Here is a 19,233-nt window from a genome sequence, read left to right on the forward strand (position 1 = left end):
CCTGCTCGCGGTCCTCAACTTCAGGTTGGCGACCGCGAGCAAGCAAAATGACATCCCGGCAAGACTTTTTCCTCGTTCGCGATCAGCATAATCAAGTTGCCGATCGCGAGCATGGAAAATAAACCTTCTGGCGATATTCTCAATGCGGGGAGGTCTGGTTTCTCATTGCGAGTGGTCGCGTATGCTCACGACCGCTCGCGATGAGAAACTACCAGTCCACGTTGAGAAAGCTGCCACTCCAGTAAAAATCTCTTCGAGCGGCAGAAAACTACAGCTCGCACTGTGCAAGATGCCGTTTTCAATGATTGCACAGTGCCGGATGCTTGTCTGCACTGTGCAATCATTGAAAACAGCATCTTGCACAGTGCGAACAGGGTACTGCGCAGTTCGCGTAGTGCTACACGTAGTTCGCGTAGTGCGAAGTGCACTTCTCGTAGCTAAGCGTAGCGCTACTTCGCGGACTACGCCCATCCCTAGTCATCAGCCTTCGTGTGCCTGCTTTTCTGGCAGGGATCTTCACCTCTTCTCCCAAACTTTGACAGCTTCAAGGGTGACCAATATGCTCTATGGATGGAAAAGAGATGATTTCTCCTCAGATGTGCAGGTTTAACCGATCTAAAAAGCATAGACATATATACTTGCCAGTATTTTTCCAACAATGATTCCGGCAAGTATTTTCCCCACAGTTCCACTGGAAGCGTAAAATCTTCATCCTCGATTTCCACCAGTAGCCAGTAAATGTTCGCTAATTCCTTCCTTTGACTCGGTTGCTGCTTCAGTTTAAACCCTAGATCATTTTGTTCCCCTATCTTTGTTAGTGGGTCAGCAAATCAACTTTGCATTTGTGCATATTTCAATCTGGATAGGCGAAAATTCGTAAGCTGACTGCAACTCTCCCAGGAAACAAACTTACCATCACTTGTTATCTGTTCCCCCTGTATGAGTCCCCCCTCTACTAGAGGTCTAGCCAGACTGTCTTTTGTCCATTCGGGGAAGCCGGGACTATCCCACAATGGGGATAAAAAGCTATGGTAAGAAATTTTTAAGGTTCTCCTCACTTTATACAAAGTCTCTGCGAACCCCCTCAGTATCTTCAGCCTGACATTTTAAACACATTTTGGGTCAGTATATTTAAAGATAAACCCCTCCTTACCTCCCAGCTCTAAGTTCGCAATTGTGGACCACAGGCCTCCTCCCATAGAGGAATTTGGAGAGTTAAAGAGATACTTCCCATTTGTTTAAAGAAAAGCACATGAATAAAAAAGTTGAACTGGCAAGGCTATTCCTCCTTTCTCGACCCTTCTCCGCAGCTTTTTCCAAGCTAGTCTTGGTCCTTTACTTGCCCATATAAATGAACCCAGGTCCCCTTGTAGCTTTTTGATCCAATCTGTATTGAACGGTAAGGGAATAGCGTAAAAAAGGAAGGTCAGCTTTGGGAGAATTATCATTTTGTGCAAATTACTTCTTCCAAAAATTGATAGTTGAAGATGAGACCAGGATTTCAAAAGTTTCATAATTTCCTTTTGATTTTTGTCAAAATTGAGTTTTGCTATTTTGCTGATGTCCTGAGTTATCATAACACCTGAATACCTGATCTCTTCCTTGACGGATTCCCCCTCGATGTTCCAGGACATAACTTCAGACTTGTCTCCGTTGACCTCATAGCCTGAGACCCTCCCGAAGTCTGCCGTTAGAGCCATCAGACGAGGCCAAGTTGTCAAAGCATTTGTGGTAAAAATCACTATTTCGTAGGTGTAGAGCCCCAGTCTTTTTTCCCAGCCAGAGAAATTAAAAGGCAGATTTCCCGGATCCTCTCTGATCTTTCTCGCAAGTGGCTCTATGTAAAGGTTAAAAAGCAGAGGCGAGAGAGGGCAACCCTGCCTAGTTTCTCTGGATATTGTAACAGGCTAGGACAAAGAGCCATTGACTAGAATCTTGGTTTCAGGAGCTTGGTAGAGACCAGCAAGAGCATTATAGAAGTTCATGCCCAGGTTCAGGGACGTAGCGATATCTTTCAAAAATACCCAATTCACCCGGTCAAAAGCCTTTGTAGCATCCAAGGCCACCAAGGCAAAAGGAAGATAATAGGTGGACGCTAGATCTATTGTGGCGATCAATGAAAAGGTCAGATCTTTCAAAAATCTTCACCGGATAAAACCTTTTTGACCGTCATTAATTAAATCAGCCATCAACCCATTTATTCTATCCACTAAGATCTTAGTATAAATCAAATAGTCACTATTTAGCAAGGAAATAGGGCAAAATAATCTCATTTTTTAGGGCATTTTCCGGGTTTCAATATCAACGATATTGTGGCTTCCTTCCAGGATGCTGGCAGAACCATATGCTTGACGAATAACTCATTAAAAAGCATGACTAAAATATGGGCTAAAGTATCCGCCAAGACTTTGTAGACCTCTTGAGGAATGCCATCTGGCCCTGGGGCCCTACCCTTCTTTAACTGAGCCATTATGTTACCCACTTCCCGAACGTTTATTTCTCCATTAAGAGGATCTGCTTTTTCTTTTGTCAATGGGTTTCCCATGCCCTGTCCTACCCACCTACTAAGAATATCTTTAGATGGCGTAAGGTTTTTATGGTAGACTCAACTGAAATGGCTTTGAAAAATTCGCTCAATTCCTCTGCTGTCCTCAATCAAGCTGCCCGTTTGATCACAAACAATTTCCTCCATCCTATTTCTTAGTTGTTCTTTCTTTGCCTTTCATGCCAGAAGTTTACCACAGCCTTCGCTGTATTCAAAATGAGCCATTTGACTGGCCTTCCATTGCTTCCTTACCGGCTCTTGCAATATGGTGTATAAACTAGCCTTCTCCTGTGAAACTTCTTAGAGCCATCTTGTCCTACCCTGCTCCGCTATACTTGGATCAATTAGTATATCATCCAAGGAGCGAATCTTTTCCTCCTGTACTGCCACTTCTTTGTAATAGCTCCTCCTTTTCTCTGCCTCTAGTGCCTAGAGCCTACCCCAAGAACACGCCTTATAGACATCCCATGCGACCCCCAGGGCTACTGATCCGCAATTGAGTTCAAAGAAATGTTTTGTTTCTTTTTGAAGGGTTATCACCACTTCCTCTTCCAACAAAATTGTACGGTCAAGAGTACATCTGGACTGGGCTCCAGCCTTACTAACCTCCAATGTGAGCATTACCGCTGAGTGGTCTGATAAGTGGACTCCCATATGTTCAACCTTCTGTACTTCATCCTTTAATTTACAGTCTACCGAAAAATAATCTATCCTAGACTGGTGTCTATACTTTTTATTAAAGAATGTAAAGCCTTTTGTTTTCCTACCTTTCGTCTCCATATATCCAGCAGCCCCAACTGTTCCATCATTTGTTTAATTGACCTAAGCTTGTTGGGGTTAGTCTGAGCTCTACTATGTATGGACCTGTCCAGTACATTATTCAATACGACATTAAAATCACCAGCCAGAATGATTGGGTCGGGTGAGTTTGAAAGCTTGGCCAACAGATCTTGTAAGGAAACCACTTCATCATGATTTGGCCCATAATAACCTGTTAACGTGAATGGCCTAGCCAAGATCTTAACTTTGGCTACTACCCATCCGCCCGCTTTATTGGATGTAAAGGAGTCCAAGCTCGCTTGTAGTCCTCGCTTGATTAATATTACCACCCCTTTCTTTTGTCACTGCTGTTTGGGCTGTACATGCAAAGTGTGCTACCCATTTCATGGCCTTGAACAGCTCTACTGCCTCCTTCTCAGTCAAATGGGTTTCCTGGGCTATAATAATATGGGGTGGAGAGTCCTTCAAATACTGAAGTATTTTCGCCCTCCTACTTCTGACACGCAAGCCATTTAAATGCCAGGACAGTATATTTATGCTACCTCCCTTCTTACTGCCCATCATTGAATACTGCTAAAAGCTTAATTCTGAAAACAGTAAAAGAGACTTTGGAGGACACATTTTTTTTATTACATTTTGGCCTTTTGTTAAAAAAAATTTTTGTTATCACTCTAGTCTTTGTCCTTGCTAATGAAGTAGATAAATACTAGGATTTACTACTAGACGCCCCAGATTATAAAACTAATGGAAACAAACAGCTCTTTCCTTGACTACTTCCAGAACACTTATGCTGGACACCTGCATTGGCCAGGTGCCAAACAGGTTTCATATAGCATGGCTTCAAAAGCATCCTTAACAAAGAACCTAAAACACACAACAAAAGAGTGATACAACTACTTACAAATTACACTAAGTAGACAGCACCACTCTGTTCTGCTCCAGGCTTTAAACAATAGGACACACTTGAACTCAGCACTCCCGAATTGAGGAAATTGTATATAATATTGCACTTTGAATAACACACGTAGAAAAGGAACTCAACACTCTCAAAAAGAGGCAAGTAAACTATTCAGGGTGCTTTTAAAATGAAACACATGCATTTATTAGTACAAAACTTTTAAAAGTAAAAGGAAGACAAAATGTATTTAGTAATGCAGCTTCCCAGATGTCAAATGAAAGAAGTCAAATATATAGAGCATGATTACACAGCAGAAAAACATATGAAATATACACATGGAGTAATGAAACTAAAAGCATATATACACAAAGTAACTAATAGAAATACATAGCTGGAAAAGTGTCTTTCAACATTCTGGCCAGCACGACTGTGGAGCCCTCACAGTCAGTCAGAAGTCTCAATCTGGAACACCGAAAGTCGTCCCTGTGTCTGCTTCACAGGGTGAGGGCCAAAATGACCCATCCTTAATACCTTTTACTCAATCTAAGGAGAAACTTCCAGACACATCTCCCCCTTCCTTCTGTTGCAAAAACACACTGGCAGAGCTGTACATTCCACACATTTGTCTGGCAAAAATAATCTCAACCCTGTTAGCAGTACCAAGTGCACATCCTACACGATATGTTGAAGCTTAATCTGCACATTGAAGAGCGAAAACAGGTGAAGAGAAAAAAACATCCCCTCACCACACTGCAACTGCGTGAGTGCATAGAAAATTGAGACCGTTATGCAAAATGGAGTTAATGGTCAATGTATCTTTTCTCATTGCATCACACCCTCGCTGTACCAATTTATAGGGATACTTCAAAAGAAACACAGCTACCAAAAGCAAAGATAGAAACAACATCTTGCCATAAATTTGATCTAAATTTCCAAACAAACCACACAAATGCATCATATTTTTCAACCAAAGTTCAACTATTTGAAAACGTTCACAGACTCAGTTATTTAGAATCAATCAGCTACACATAAATCTTGCCTAAACCTACAAATGGTTAAGCAACCTTCAAACACCACACCTAAGAGCTGAGTTGTAACATCACAAAAAATAGTAAAAGACTTACCCATTATGCATTTTTTTAAAATTCTGAAATTTAAAAAAAGATGAACTACACGTCCCAGCATACAACAAAAAACATTATATAAGTTAATATGCTAACGAATAAATAAACCCAAAAATTAAAAATAAATTAAATCTACACCATGGGTACTCACAAACTTTCTTTCAGGGGCCAAATTTACAGTGTGGTTTGTGTCCGAGGGCCGCACCGGTGGGGGCCGGGTCAGTGGGGGAGGGGGGGAGCTAGAGCAACAAAAAAAACTGTGACCATGAGGTTGAACACAGGTCCCTGCAGCAGACGCCTTCGTCCACTGAGCTACCAGACCCGGCATACACATCTCTCTCTCTCTCTCTCTCTCTCTCTCTCTCTCTCTCTCTCTCTCTCTCTCTTCTCTCTCTCTCTCTCTGTCTCCCTCCCCCATCCCCCCTCCCTCTATATCTCTCTCTCTGTCTCCCTCCCTCTGCCTCCCTCCCTCTATCTCTCTCCCTCCCTCAATCCCTCTCTCTCCCTCTCTCCCTCCCTGTCTCCCTCTGCCTCACTCTGACTGCCTCACTCCATATCACTCCCTCTCTCTCCCTCTCTCACTCTGACTGACTCCCTCCCTCTCCCTCCCTCTCTCTACCTCACTCTAACTGTCTCAACTTCCTCTCTCTCTCTCTGTCTTCCTCTTTCTCCTTCCCTCTCTCCTTCCGTCTTCTTCCCTCTCCCTCCCTCTCCTTTCCTTTCCTTTCCTTTCCTTCCCTCTCTCACCCTCTTCTTCCCTCTCCCTCCCTCTCCTTCCCTCTCCTTTCCTCTACTTTCCTCTCCTTCCCTCCCTCACCCTCCCTCACCCTCCCCCGCTTACCTCACCCTCCCTCCCCTTCCCCTTCACCCTCCCTCCCCTTCCCCCTCTCCCTCCCCTTTGCTCTCTCTCTCCCTCCCTCACGCCCCTTCCCTCACTCCCTCCCATTCCCTCTCTCCCTCACTCCCCTTCCCTCACTCCCCTTCCCTCACTCCTTCCCTCACTCCCCCACTCCCCTTCCCTCACTCCCTCCCTCACTCCCCTTCCCTCACTCCCTCCCCTTCCCTCACTCCCTCCCCTTCCCTCACTCCCCTTCGCTCACTCCCTACCTCACTCCCTCCCTCACACCCCTTCTCTCACCCTCTCCCTCACTCCCTTACTCCCTTCCCTCACTCCCTCCTTCACTCCCATTCCCTTACTCCCTCCCTCCCCTTCCCCTTCCCCTTCCCTGTTCCCCTTCCCTACTCCACTTCCCTCACTCCCTCTCTCACTCCCCTTCCCTCACTCACTCACTACCTCACCCCCTCCCTCACTCCCTTCCCTCACTCCCCTTCCCTCACTCCCCTTCCCTAACTCCCTCACTCCCTCCCCTTCCCTCACTACCTACCTCCCTCCCCTTCCCTCACTATCTCTCTCTCTCCCCTTCCCTCACTCCCTCCCTCACACCCATTACTCCCTCACTCCCCTTCCCTCACTCCCTCACTCCCTCCCTCCCCTTCCCTCACTCCCCTACCCTCACTCCCCTTCTCTCATTCCTTTCCCTCACTCCCTTCCCACCATCCGTCTCCCTCCCTCTGTTGCCCTCCTCCCTCTGTCTGTCTCCCTCCCTCTGTCTGTCTCCATTTCTCGGTCTCCCTTTCCCTCCCTTTCCCTGTGTCTCCCTCTCTTTCCCTCTGTCTCCCTCCCTTTCCCTCCCTCCCTCTTCCTCTGTCTTCCTCCCTCCCTTCCTCTCCCTCTGTCTGTCTCCCTCCCTTTCCCTCCCTCCCTCTCCCTCTGTTTCTCTCCCTCTACCTCCCTCTGTCACCCTCTGTCATCTCACCCTGCCTGTGTGTCAGCTTCCCCGGCGCGCACACACAGTCTTACCCGAGCACTTCAAGGTCTTTAAAGGACCATTTGCATGTTAAGGGGGCTTTGCTGTATTTCAGCCCCTCTTAGCAGCCTGACATTTTTAACACATTTTGGGTCAGTATATTTAAAGATAAACCCCTCCTTACCTCCCAGTTCTAAGTTCGCAATTGTGGACCACAGGCCTCCTTCCATAGAGGAATTTGGAGAGTTAAAGAGATATTTCCCATTTGTTTAAAGAAAAGCACATGAATAAAAAAGTTGAACTTGCAAGGCTATTCCTCCTTTCTCGACCCTTCTCCGCAGCTTTTTCAAAGCTAGTCTTGGTCCTTTACTTGCCCATATAAATGAACCCAGGTCCCCTTGTAGCTTTTTGATCCAATCTGTAGTGAACGGTAAGGGAATAGCGTAAAAAAGGAAGGTCAGCTTTGGGAGAATTTATCATTTTGTCCAAATTACTTCTTCCGAAAATTGATAGTTGAAGATGAGACCAGGATTTCAAAAGTTTCATAATTTCCTTTTGATTTTTGTCAAAATTGAGTTTTGCTATTTTGCTGATGTCCTGAGTTATCATAACACCTGAATACCTGATCTCTTCCTTGACGGATTCCCCCTCGATGTTCCAGGACATAACTTCAGACTTGTCTCCGTTGACCTCATAGCCTGAGATCCTCCCGAAGTCTGCCGTTAGAGCCATCAGACGAGGCCAAGTTGTCAAAGCATTTGTGGTAAAAATCACTATGTCGTTGGTGTAGAGCCCCAGTCTTTTTTCCCAGCCAGAGAAATTAAAAGGCAGATTTCCCGGATCCTCTCTGATCTTTCTCGCAAGTGGCTCTATGTAAAGGTTAAAAAGCAGAGGCGAGAGAGGGCAACCCTGCCTAGTTTCTCTGGATATTGTAACAGGCTAGGACAAAGAGCCATTGACTAGAATCCTGGTTTCAGGAGCTTGGTAGAGACCAGCAAGAGCATTACAGAAGTTCATGCCCAGGTTCAGGGACATAGCGATATCTTTAAAAAATACCCAATTCACCCGGTCAAAAGCCTTTGTAGCATCCAAGGCCACCAAGGCAAAAGGAAGATAATAGGTGGACGCTAGATCTATTGTGGCGATCAATGAAAAGGTCAGATCTTTCAAAAATCTTCACCGGATAAAACCTTTTTGACCGTCATTAATTAAATCAGCCATCAACCCATTTAATCTATCCGCTAAGATCTTAGTATAAATCAAATAGTCACTATTTAGCAAGAAAATAGGGCAAAATAATCACATTTTTAGGGCATTTTCCGGGTTTCAATATCAACGATATTGTGGCTTCCTTCCAGGATGCTAGCAGAACCATATGCTTGATGAATAACTCATTAAAAAGCATGACTAAAATATGGGCTAAAGTATCCGCCAAGACTTTGTAGACCTCTTGAGGAATGCCATCTGGCCCTGGGGCCTTCCCCTTCTTTAACTGAGCCATTATGTTACCCACTTCCCAAACGTTTATTTCTCCATTAAGAGGATCTGCTTTTTCTTTTGTCAATGGGTTTCCCATGCCCTGTCCTACCCACCTACTAAGAATATCTTTAGATGGCGTAAGGTTTTTATGGTAGACTCAACTGAAATGGCTTTGAAAAACTCGCTCAATTCCTCTGCTGTCCTCAATCAAACTGCCCGTTTGATCACAAACAATTTCCTCCACCCTATTTCTTAGTTGTTCTTTCTTTGCCTTTCATGCCAGAAGTTTACCACAGCCTTCGCTGTATTCAAAATGAGCCATTTGACTGGCCTTCCATTGCTTCCTTACCCGCTCTTGCAATATGGTGTATAAACTAGCCTTCTCCTGTCAAACTTCTTGGAGCCATCTTGTCCTACCATGCTCCTCTATACTTGGATCAATTAGTATATCTTCCAAGGAGCGAACCTTTTCCTCCTGTACTGCCACTTCTTTGTAATAGCTCCTCCTTTACTCTGCCTCTAGTGCCTAGAGTCTACCCCTAGAACACGCCTTATAGGCATCCCATGTGACCCCCAGGGCTACTGATCCCCAATTGAGTTCAAAGAAATGTTTTGTTTCTTTTTGAAGGGTCATCACCACTTCCTCTTCCAACAAAATTGTACAGTCAAGAGTCCATCTGGACTGGGCTCCAGCCTTACTAACCTCCAATGTGAGCATTACCGCTGAGTGGTCTGATAAGTGGACTCCCATATGTTCAACCTTCTGTACTTCATCCTTTAATTTACAGTCTACCGAAAAATAATTTATCCTAGACTGGTGTCTATACTTTTTATTAAAGAATGTAAAGCTTTTTGTTCTCCTACCTTTCGTCTCCATATATCCAACAGCCCCAACTGTTCCATCATTTGTTTAATTGACGTAAGCTTGTTGGGGTTAGTCTGAGCTCTACTATGTATGGACCTGTCCAGTACATTATTCAATACGACATTAAAATCACCAGCCAGAATGATTGGGTCCGGTGAGTTTGAAAGCTTGGCCAACAGACCTTGTAAGGAAACCACTTCATCATGATTTGGCCCATAATAACCTGCTAACGTGAATGGCCTAGCCAAGATCTTAACTTTGGCTACTACCCATCCGCCCGCTTTATTGGATGTAAAGGAGTCCAAGCTCGCTTGTAGTCCTCGCTTGATTAATATTACCACCCCTTTCTTTTGTCACTGCTGTTTGGGCTGTACATGCAAAGTGTGCTACCCATTTCATGGCCTTGAAGAGCTCTACTGCCTCCTTCTCAGTCAAATGGGTTTCCTGGGCTATAATAATATGGGGTGGAGAGTCCTTCAAATACTGAAGTATTTTCGCCCTCCTACTTCTGACACGCAAGCCATTTAAATGCCAGGACAGTATATTTATGCTACCTCTCTTCTTACTGCCCATCATTGAATACTGCTAAAAGCTTAATTCTGAAAACAGTAAAAGAGACTTTGGAGGACACATTTTTTTAATTACATTTTGGCCTTTTGTTAAAAAAAATTTTTTTTTATCACTCTAGTCTTTGTCCTTGCTAATGAAGTAGATAAATACTGGGATTTACTACTTGACGCGCCAGATTATAAAACTAATGGAAACAAACAGCTCTTTCCTTGACTAATTCAAGAACACTTATGCTGGACACCTGCATTGGCCAGGTGCTAAACAGGTTTCACATAGCATGGCTTCAAAAGCATCCTTAACAAAGAAACTAAAACACACAACAAAAGAGTGATACAACTACTTACAAATTACACTAAGTAGACAGCACCACTCTGTTCTGCTCCAGGCTTTAAACAATAGGACACACTTGAACTCAGCACTCCCGAATTGAGGCAATTGTATATAATATTGCACTTTGAATGACACACGTAGAAAAGGAACTCAACACTCTCAAAAAGAGGCAAGTAAACTATTCAGGGTGCTTTTAAAATGAAACACATGCATTTATTAGTACAAAACTTTTAAAAGTAAAAGGAAGACAAAATGTATTTAGTAATGCAGCTTCCCAGATGTCAAATGAAAGAAGTCAAATATATAGAGCATGATTACACAGCAGAAAAACATATGAAATATAGACATGGAGTAATGAAACTTAAAGCATATATACACAAAGTAATTAATAGAAATACATAGCTGGAAAAGTGTCTTTCAACATTCTGGCCAGCACGACTGTGGAGCCCTCACAGTCAGTCAGAAGTCTCAATCTGGAACACCAAAAGTCGTCCCTGTGTCTGCTTCACAAGGTGAGGGCCAAAATGACCCATCTTTAATACCTTTTACTCAATCTAAGGAGAAACTTCCAGACACATCTCCCCCTTCCTTCTGTGGCAAAAACACACTGGCAGAGCTGTACATTCCACACATTTGTCTGGCAAAAATAATCTCAACCCTGTTAACAGTACCAAGTGCACATCCTACACGATATGTTGAAGCTTAATCTGCACATTGATGAGCGAAAAAAGGTGAAGAGAAAAAAACATCCCCTCACCACCCTGCAACTGCGTGAGTGCATAGAAAATTGAGACAGTTATGCAAAATGGAGTTAATGGTCAATGTATCTTTCCTCATTGCACCACACCCTCGCTGTACCAATTTATAGGGATACTTCGAAAGAAACACAGCTACCAAAAGCAAAGATAGAAACATCTTGCCATAAATTTGATCTAAATTTCCAAACAAACCACACAAATGCATCATATTTTTCAACCAAAGTTCAACTATTTGAAAACGTTCACAGCCTCAGTTATTTGGAATCAATCAGCTACACATAAATCTTGCCTAAACCTACAAATGGTTAAGCAACCTTAAAACACCACACCTAAGAGCTGAGTTGTAACATCCCAAAAAATTGTAAAAGACTTACCCATTATGCATTTTTTTAAAATTCTGAAATTTAAAAAAAGATGAACTACATGTCCCAGCATACAGCAAAAAACATTATACAAGTTATTATGCTAACGAATAAATAAACCCAAAAATTAAAAATAAATTAAATCTACACCATGGGTACTCACAAACTTTCTTTCAGGGGCCAAATTTACAGTGTGGTTTGTGTCCGAGGGCCGCACCGGTGGGGGCGGGGTCAGTGGGGGAGGGGGGGAGCTAGAGCAACAAAAAACACTGTGACCATGAGGTTGAACACAGGTCCCTGCAGCAGACGCCTTCGTCCACTGAGCTACCAGACCCGGCATACACATATCTCTCTCTCTCTCTCTCTCTCTCTCTCTCTCTCTCTCTCTCTCTCTTTCTCTCTCTCTCTCTCTGTCTCCCTCCCCCATCCCCCCTCTCTCTATCTCTCTCTCTCTGTCTCCCTCCCTTCGTCTCCCTCCATCCGTCTCTCTCCCTCTCTCCCTCCCTGTCTCCCTCTGTCTCACTCTGACTGTCTCACTCCATATCACTCCCTCTCTCTCCCTCTCTCACTCTGACTGACTCACTCCCTCTCCCTCCCTCTCTCTACCTCACTCTAACTGTCTCAACTCCCTCTCTCTCTCTCTGTCTTCCTCTTTCTCCTTCCCTCTCTCCTTCCGTCTCCTTCCCTCTCCCTCCCTCCCTCCCTCCCTCTCCTTTCCTTTCTTTTCCTTCCCTCTCCCTCCCTCTTCTTCCCTCTCCCTCCCTGCCTCTCCTTTCCTCTACTTTCCTCTCCTTCCCTCCCTCACCCTCCCTCACCCTCCCCCGCTTACCTCACCCTCCCTCCCCTTCCCCCTCACCCTCCCTCCCCTTCCCCCTCTCCCTCCCTCCCTCCCCTTTCCTCTCTCCCTCCCTCACTCCCCTTCCCTCACTCCCTCCCATTCCCTCTCTCCCTCCCTCACTCCCCTTCCCTCACTCCCCTTCCCTCACTCCTTCCCTCACTCCCCCACTCCCCTTCCCTCACTCCCTCCCTCACTCCCCTTCCCTCACTCCCTCCCCTCACTCCCCTTCTCTCACTCCCTACCTCACTCCCTCCCTCACGCCCCTTCCCTCACCCTCTCCCTCACTCCCTCCCTCACTCCCTTCCCTCACTCCCTCCCTCACTCCTATTTCCTTACTCCCTTCCTCCCTCCCCTTCCCCTTCCCTGTTCCCCTTCCCTACTCCACTTTCCTCACTCCCTCCCTCACTCCCCTTCCCTCACTCACTCACTCCCTCACTCCCTTCCCTCACTCCCCTTCCCTCACTCCCCTTCCCTAACTCCCTCCCCTTCCCTCACTACCTACCTCCCTCCCCTTCCCTCACTATCTCTCTCCCTCCCTTTCCCTCACTCCCTCCCTCACCCCCATTACTCCCTCACTCCCTTCCCTCACTCCCTCCCTCACTGCCCTTCCCTCACTCCCTCACTCCCTCCCTCCCCTTCCCTCACTCCCCTACCCTCACTCCCCTTCCCTCACTCCCCTTCTCTCATTCCCTTCCCTCACTTCCTTCCCACCCTCCGTCTCCCTCCCTCTGTCGCCCTCCTCCCTCTGTCTGTCTCCCTCCCTCTGTCTGTCTTCATTTCTCGGTCTCCCTTTCCCTCCCTCTCCCTGTGTCTCCCTCTCTTTCCCTCTGTCTCCCTCCCTTTCCATCCCTCCCTCCCTCTTCCTCTGTCTTCCTCCCTCCCTTCCTCTCCCTCTGTCTGTCTCCCTCCCTTTCCCTCCCTCCCTCTCCCTCTGTTTCTCTCCCTCTACCTCCCTCTGTCACCCTCTGTCATCTCACCCTGCCTGTGTGTCAGCTTCGCCGGCGCGCACACACAGTCTTACCCGAGCACTTCAAGGTCTTTAAAGGACCATTTGCATGTTAAGGGGGCTTTGCTGTATTTCAGCCCCTCTTAGCATCCCTGCAGCTCCACTCTGACGATCGCTGGAATAAATCGCCCGGCCCCCACAGCGCAGCAGTCTCTCAGAGTGTCTCTGCTGCAACCAGCAGTGTTTCCAGACACTCTTTAAAAATGTTTTTTAAAACACGGGTATCAAGGTCCGCGGGCCACCACGGAAGGCTTGCCGGGCCGCTGGCCGCCTGCAGGCCGTACTATAAGTACCCATGATCTACACTTACACCAAAACATATATTAAAACATAACATATTTACTTAACACATTTAAAATAACATATCATGATTATTTAACAATTACAAGAAGCCAGCTAGAAACTAACATACTATATTTAACATATATTAAAAAAACTAAATACAACATTGTAGCCAACATATGCAGTATACATACAAATTAACATTTCAACAATAAACTTATAACATTAAGTGAATTCAAATTCAAATACTTGTGTTTAATACAACCAACTTTCCTAAGTAAAATAATTACAAAAAACACTCATAGTCCCAAAGCTGTAGTATACCCTAAGAAAAAATTCTATCTTTAACTCAGGTATTCCAAATCTTAATTTCCAAAATATGCAAAAATTACTGTAACAGCTACATTTATAATGTAATCATTGGAATGTTTAAGAGAGGGTAGTGAGCCACTGGGGTATACAGTCCAGTACAGAGCAAATGGTTTTAGCCATTGAGTAGAAAGTAAACATTGGTAATACTTCAATCATCATCATTAAGATACAAGCAAAGAGCTTTTCACCTCCCTTTTAGATCAGGCCATATACCTTCCTGCTCAGTTTCTATAGTGTAGCGCCCCTCAAGCTTATCAAGCCACTCATTGGTTAGGGATGTGTTGATTAAGCCACTCATGGGGCTAGTAGCATTTGTTTTTAAAGAAATCTCATATTTTGTTTGTATTTCTCAAATGTATTTCTTTATTGGATGTGGGGGATCATTTTTTGGAAGGTGGGCATCAAAATATCTAATGCATGTACTAACCCAGATCCTCCATACTACAGGTTTTCCAGCAGCCTTGCCTTCTTTGCTCTTGCCATGGACCTGCAGAAATTTGGTATAAACATATACTTCGTACAGCTGATCTTTGGGGCAGTAGAGCTTCCAATTCGGGTGCTAAGCACTGTCAGCATGAACTACCTGGGTCGCCGATGCACCCAGGCCTTCTGCCTCATTGTAGCAGGGGTGCTGAACCTGGCAAGCCTGGCTGTGCCCGAAGGTAAGGTTTTTTCAGGTTTCTCCAGTCACTGGACCATCATTTATCTCACTGAAAGCTGATGTTGTTTTTCGGAATTTGTATTGTACATTTTATGTTTATTTTAATGGCACATTAAGCTAGTGGTAACGACTGCTTCCGATGGGATTGACACAAAAGTAAGGACAACTCCCGTTGCCACAAGGGATGAATAAGCACTGCGCAATTTTTCTACTAATGACATCACAGTAAGAGCAGCTCCCTCTGCTGGAGTTATGTCATTGCAGTAAAGGCAACTCCCACTGCATTGTCACAGTATCAAGAGCAGATCCTGGTGTACCAATACTGCATCTCAGGCAGATATCACTGTAATGTAATTGTAAGAGTACCAATTCCCAGTGTGATTTTACTGCAGTTAGGGTAATTTCCAGTTATGTTATGCAGTGCACTATCACCCAGGATGGTATCCTGGTGCTGAGCAGGTGTGAGTCTAGCCAAATCTATGGCCTTGTGCGACTCCTCAAAAAGTCAAGTCTTCAGGTTCTTGCAAGATTCAAGAAGTGAGCAGGAGGCTCTTATGTGTAGCTGCAGATCATTCCATGCTTTAAGTGTGATGTGGGAGAAGGCTCAATAACCGGATCTGGTTTTCTTTATGTGTGGGATGTGTGCAAGTAGAAGTCCAAATAAGCAGAGGTGTCAGGAAGGGTTGTGAAAGCAGATGTGATTGTTTAGTTATGCTGGCCTAGTGTTATGTAGTGCATTGAGAGTGTGAGCAAAGAGTTTGAATTGTGCTTCTTTGAGTATGGGGAGCCCCTGGTGTTTCTTCAGGTGTGGTGTGATGTGAATGCGGGGTGGGAGTGTGAGAGGGATTGTGGACACTGAGATCTGAAAGGTCGGCAGCCTTTTGGTGGCTTTTTTGTACACCTCAGCATAGAGGGTGACGAGTGCATCCATGACGGTTTTCCGGATGCTGATTGGGAGCCATTTGAAAATCTTCCTCAGCATCTTTAGGGTATGGAAGCATGAGGTGGTGAAAGCGTTGACCTGGGTGGGCATATCGAGTTTGCTGTTGATGAGAATCACAAGGGTCTTGTAATTGAAGGTGGAAGTCGGTTTCGGTCCAAGTGTTGTTGGCCACCGAGTAGAGTCCCAAGGTGAAGTTGTTGAAATTAAAGGAAGTCCATGCCAGGTATATATCACACGCTAGTTTTAATGAAGCTTAGTTCCAAGTTCAGGTTCAAGTACATAAGTTAAGATGATAACAAATACCCCACCAGGAGCAGCCTCCCTGCTGCTCTGCCTGCATCCACCAACTGCCACTCCACACATCTCCAGACCCCCAGGCATCCCATGACAACACACACATCCAACATTCCAAACATCATCAAGTACACAAGCACTCACTCTGGCTGAGCAGTAGGGAAGAGACAAGTAAGTTATAACATATATGCACAAGAGTATGAACATCATTAAATGTATTACATAAGAAGTGATGGAAACAACTCACAATATGCATGCATAAAATTGAAATTATGTAGATAAAGGAAAAAAATTATTAAATATAAGACATCAGAAATAATGAAATTATTTCACCAAAACATGCATGACAATTATGGAATTGACCAAATACAAAAATAAAACACTAAAATAGATTAACCCCCATTCCTCAATAAACACACTAATGGAGATTAACCCCATCCCCTCCCTTAGGGAAACAAAACACACCTCACCAAACATACAGCACTGGGGCACTCACCACCCCACAAACTCTCCACTGTAGGGCACTATCCACCCTAAAAACAAGCACTGGGGTACTCGGCACCCCATAAACTCACCACCATAGGGCACTATCCACCCTAAAAACAAGCACTGGGGTACTCACCACCCCACAAACTCACCCCCAAAGGGCTCTCACCACCCTAAAATAACAACACCAGGACACAGACCACCTCAAAACACACCACCGTAAGGCACTATCCACCCTAAAAAACACTGGGGTACTAACCACCGCAGAACCTACCACCGTAGGGCTCTAACCACCCTAACAATAACAATACCCAGGGCACTAACCACCCCACAAACTCACCACCGTAGGGCACTAACCACCCCAAATTGGTGCAGAAAAAACTACACCAGTACACTCAGGACTAACTACTCACAAATAAATGAGGCACAAACCACTCCAAAATACACAGCACTGGGAAACTCTCCACCCCACCAACTCACTACCGTAGGGCACTCACCACCCTAAAATAAAGTGCATTGGCCACAAACCACCCCAGGAACTAACAAATAACCTCAGGACAGGATACAGCACCACCAAGACCTCCCCTAAGATGACTGCACAGTGCAATATACACTGATATTGACCTTAGACACAAACCATGACCAAGAACCAACACCCACACACACACAACGAGACGAACATTAAATTGACCAGCAATATAATGTAAGAGAAAGTCTTGTGTTCCAGAGAGCAGTCGCTCACCCGAGGTCTCAAATGAAGTAATAATCTCTGTCCTTAAACAGCCAGAAGCTGTATTTTCCACTAAAACAAACTACACAGGGCCATCCTAACATCTCACAAGCGTATGGCACTGACCAGCCTAAAGTGCTCAGCACTGGGGCACTTACTACCCCACACACTCATTACCATTCGCAAAAGTGAAAGTGATGCACCAGAAAATCAACACAACTGACTACCCTGCAACTACCCAGAAATGAACTTTACACGGGCACACACTATCTTGCACATGCTAAAATTTCATGACCGCCGGGGAGCGACCTCTCACCCGATGTCTCTTCAGAGGGTTCAAGCTGCACAGGTTCACGGGAAGTTGAAAAGTCATACCAATCTCTTTCACTGGTGATTTTACTCCTTGTCACAGAGGATTTTGACAATCACGAAACTCTGCAGAATTGAAAGAGTCACTGCCAGACAGCTGCTTTTTGCCCACAACGTTCCTATTGCCCTCATTGGGATGACAGTCACTCACACTCCATAGATGACTGTCATATAGATATACATTGCCTATATGCTGTATTAAGTTAGCATGAGCTTATTAGGAATTTAAACGCCATTTTACCTTTCTGCTGCTTCTGCACACAACACATAGCTGTTGCTTTAGCTTTGAGCCTAGTAGAATGTTTTGATTCATGCGAGAATAATATGTTGTTACTCTGATATCAGCCTTGCTTGGCGAACTGTGTCTGTACAGTGAGTGCAGAAACCTTCAAGGATATCTCAACACAGTGGTTGTTGTGAGGTCTGATCTTCGCACGTTCCTTGATATAACATACATGCAGCTGCGGCCAAGTTCTGGCTTTAGGCGCGTTTTATATTGCTTTGCACAAGAGCATAGAAACACACTTGATGGTGCTTCGCATGCAGAGAGCTGGTTGAAGATGATGTGATACCTTACCACTAGGATCTTGAGGTATCGGGCCGCCCTGCTAAAACCCAAAGAGACCTTCTTAGATATAATATAATATACTAGCTAGGGAGTGTGAGAATTGGGTGTTACTGAACCCTATTCGTTTTAGCATAATACCATGCTTTCACCTTTTGTGTTCTACGGACTAGTGACTATGCTAATTACTTTGTTTCTTATAATATATTTGCTTGTATTAGCTAAGATACTGCGTTTCAGAACACTGCATTAGTGAATAAATATTTCAAATAAGCATGTGTCCTCTTTTACTCCTTGTTCTGGATTGGAATGATTGTATAATGAAGGAGTGTTCATGTGTTCCACGTTACCTAAGGTGTACTAAGTCCATGTTCTGGTTTGTCTAAGCATTGGAAGTTTGTGATAACCAATGAGACACTGTAGCTAGTCAGGTAGGGGATTTTGGGTACTAAGGTGAGTTTTGGCACACCCTAATTCACAGAGGTTCCAAGTCTCTATGCACAGTTCTGTATGAGAATGGAATCCCTGCGACATGGTGCCCAATCGTTGGTGGTCTTATTACATGATACTTGAGTAGTACATCATTCAGTCCTTAACCCCTTCACTATTGTTTCCGGTTAACAGTAGTGTCGGACAAATCTACCTATATTTACATAGGTCCTTTCAAGCTTAAATCTTTCTAAACAGTTTCCTTGAATTACTACCCAGTGGTGTTACAAGGTTTAATTTGTACTTCTTACTTTCTGTGTCACTATGGCCGCGGTGGACATTGCGCAACATAGCCGCATTACGGTGCGCAATCATTTGCAGAATTATAATGTCCCCGAAGATGGCATGGCCGTGATCATGGTAGTGAGTGCAGAGGTGGCTTTCCCATATGAGATTTTCTACTCATGGGTGACCTTCCCAGCTATGAATGCAGATACTCGTGTGTTTGACACGTACACTCCCACGGATGTGCCACAGGAATATGCACCATATAGGGCACAGGAGACTCCTATAGATACTTGGCAGCATCGAGTTTGGTTTAATGGCGCCCTACCTCATACTTTAGCTGCTCCGAGGTTAGGTCCTTTGCCCATTCCGGGCGCAAATTGGCCTGTTTTGGCTGGCTTTACACCTCATCCTCAACAAGGGGGCATGTACCGTAGTTGAGTTAAGACAACTA

General features: G+C 44.8%; 1 protein-coding gene across 2 annotated transcripts in view; it reads left to right on the forward strand.

The window, feature by feature from the left end:
* The window catches only part of LOC147671991 (solute carrier family 22 member 6-A-like), a 427,981-nt gene that overhangs the window by 218,142 nt on the left and 190,606 nt on the right, over positions 1–19,233 (forward strand). For both annotated transcript variants that reach the window (XM_086948072.1, XM_086948071.1), the window contains one exon: positions 14,465–14,679. In XM_086948072.1, the coding sequence (XP_086804198.1) occupies positions 14,499–14,679 (181 nt within the window). In that variant the 5' untranslated portion in view covers positions 14,465–14,498. The remainder of the gene's footprint in view (positions 1–14,464; positions 14,680–19,233) is intronic.

This window comes from Lissotriton vulgaris, unplaced genomic scaffold (genome assembly GCF_964263255.1).
Source record: "Lissotriton vulgaris unplaced genomic scaffold, aLisVul1.2 SCAFFOLD_1473, whole genome shotgun sequence".
In the NCBI taxonomy this organism is placed as follows: Eukaryota; Metazoa; Chordata; class Amphibia; order Caudata; family Salamandridae; genus Lissotriton; species Lissotriton vulgaris.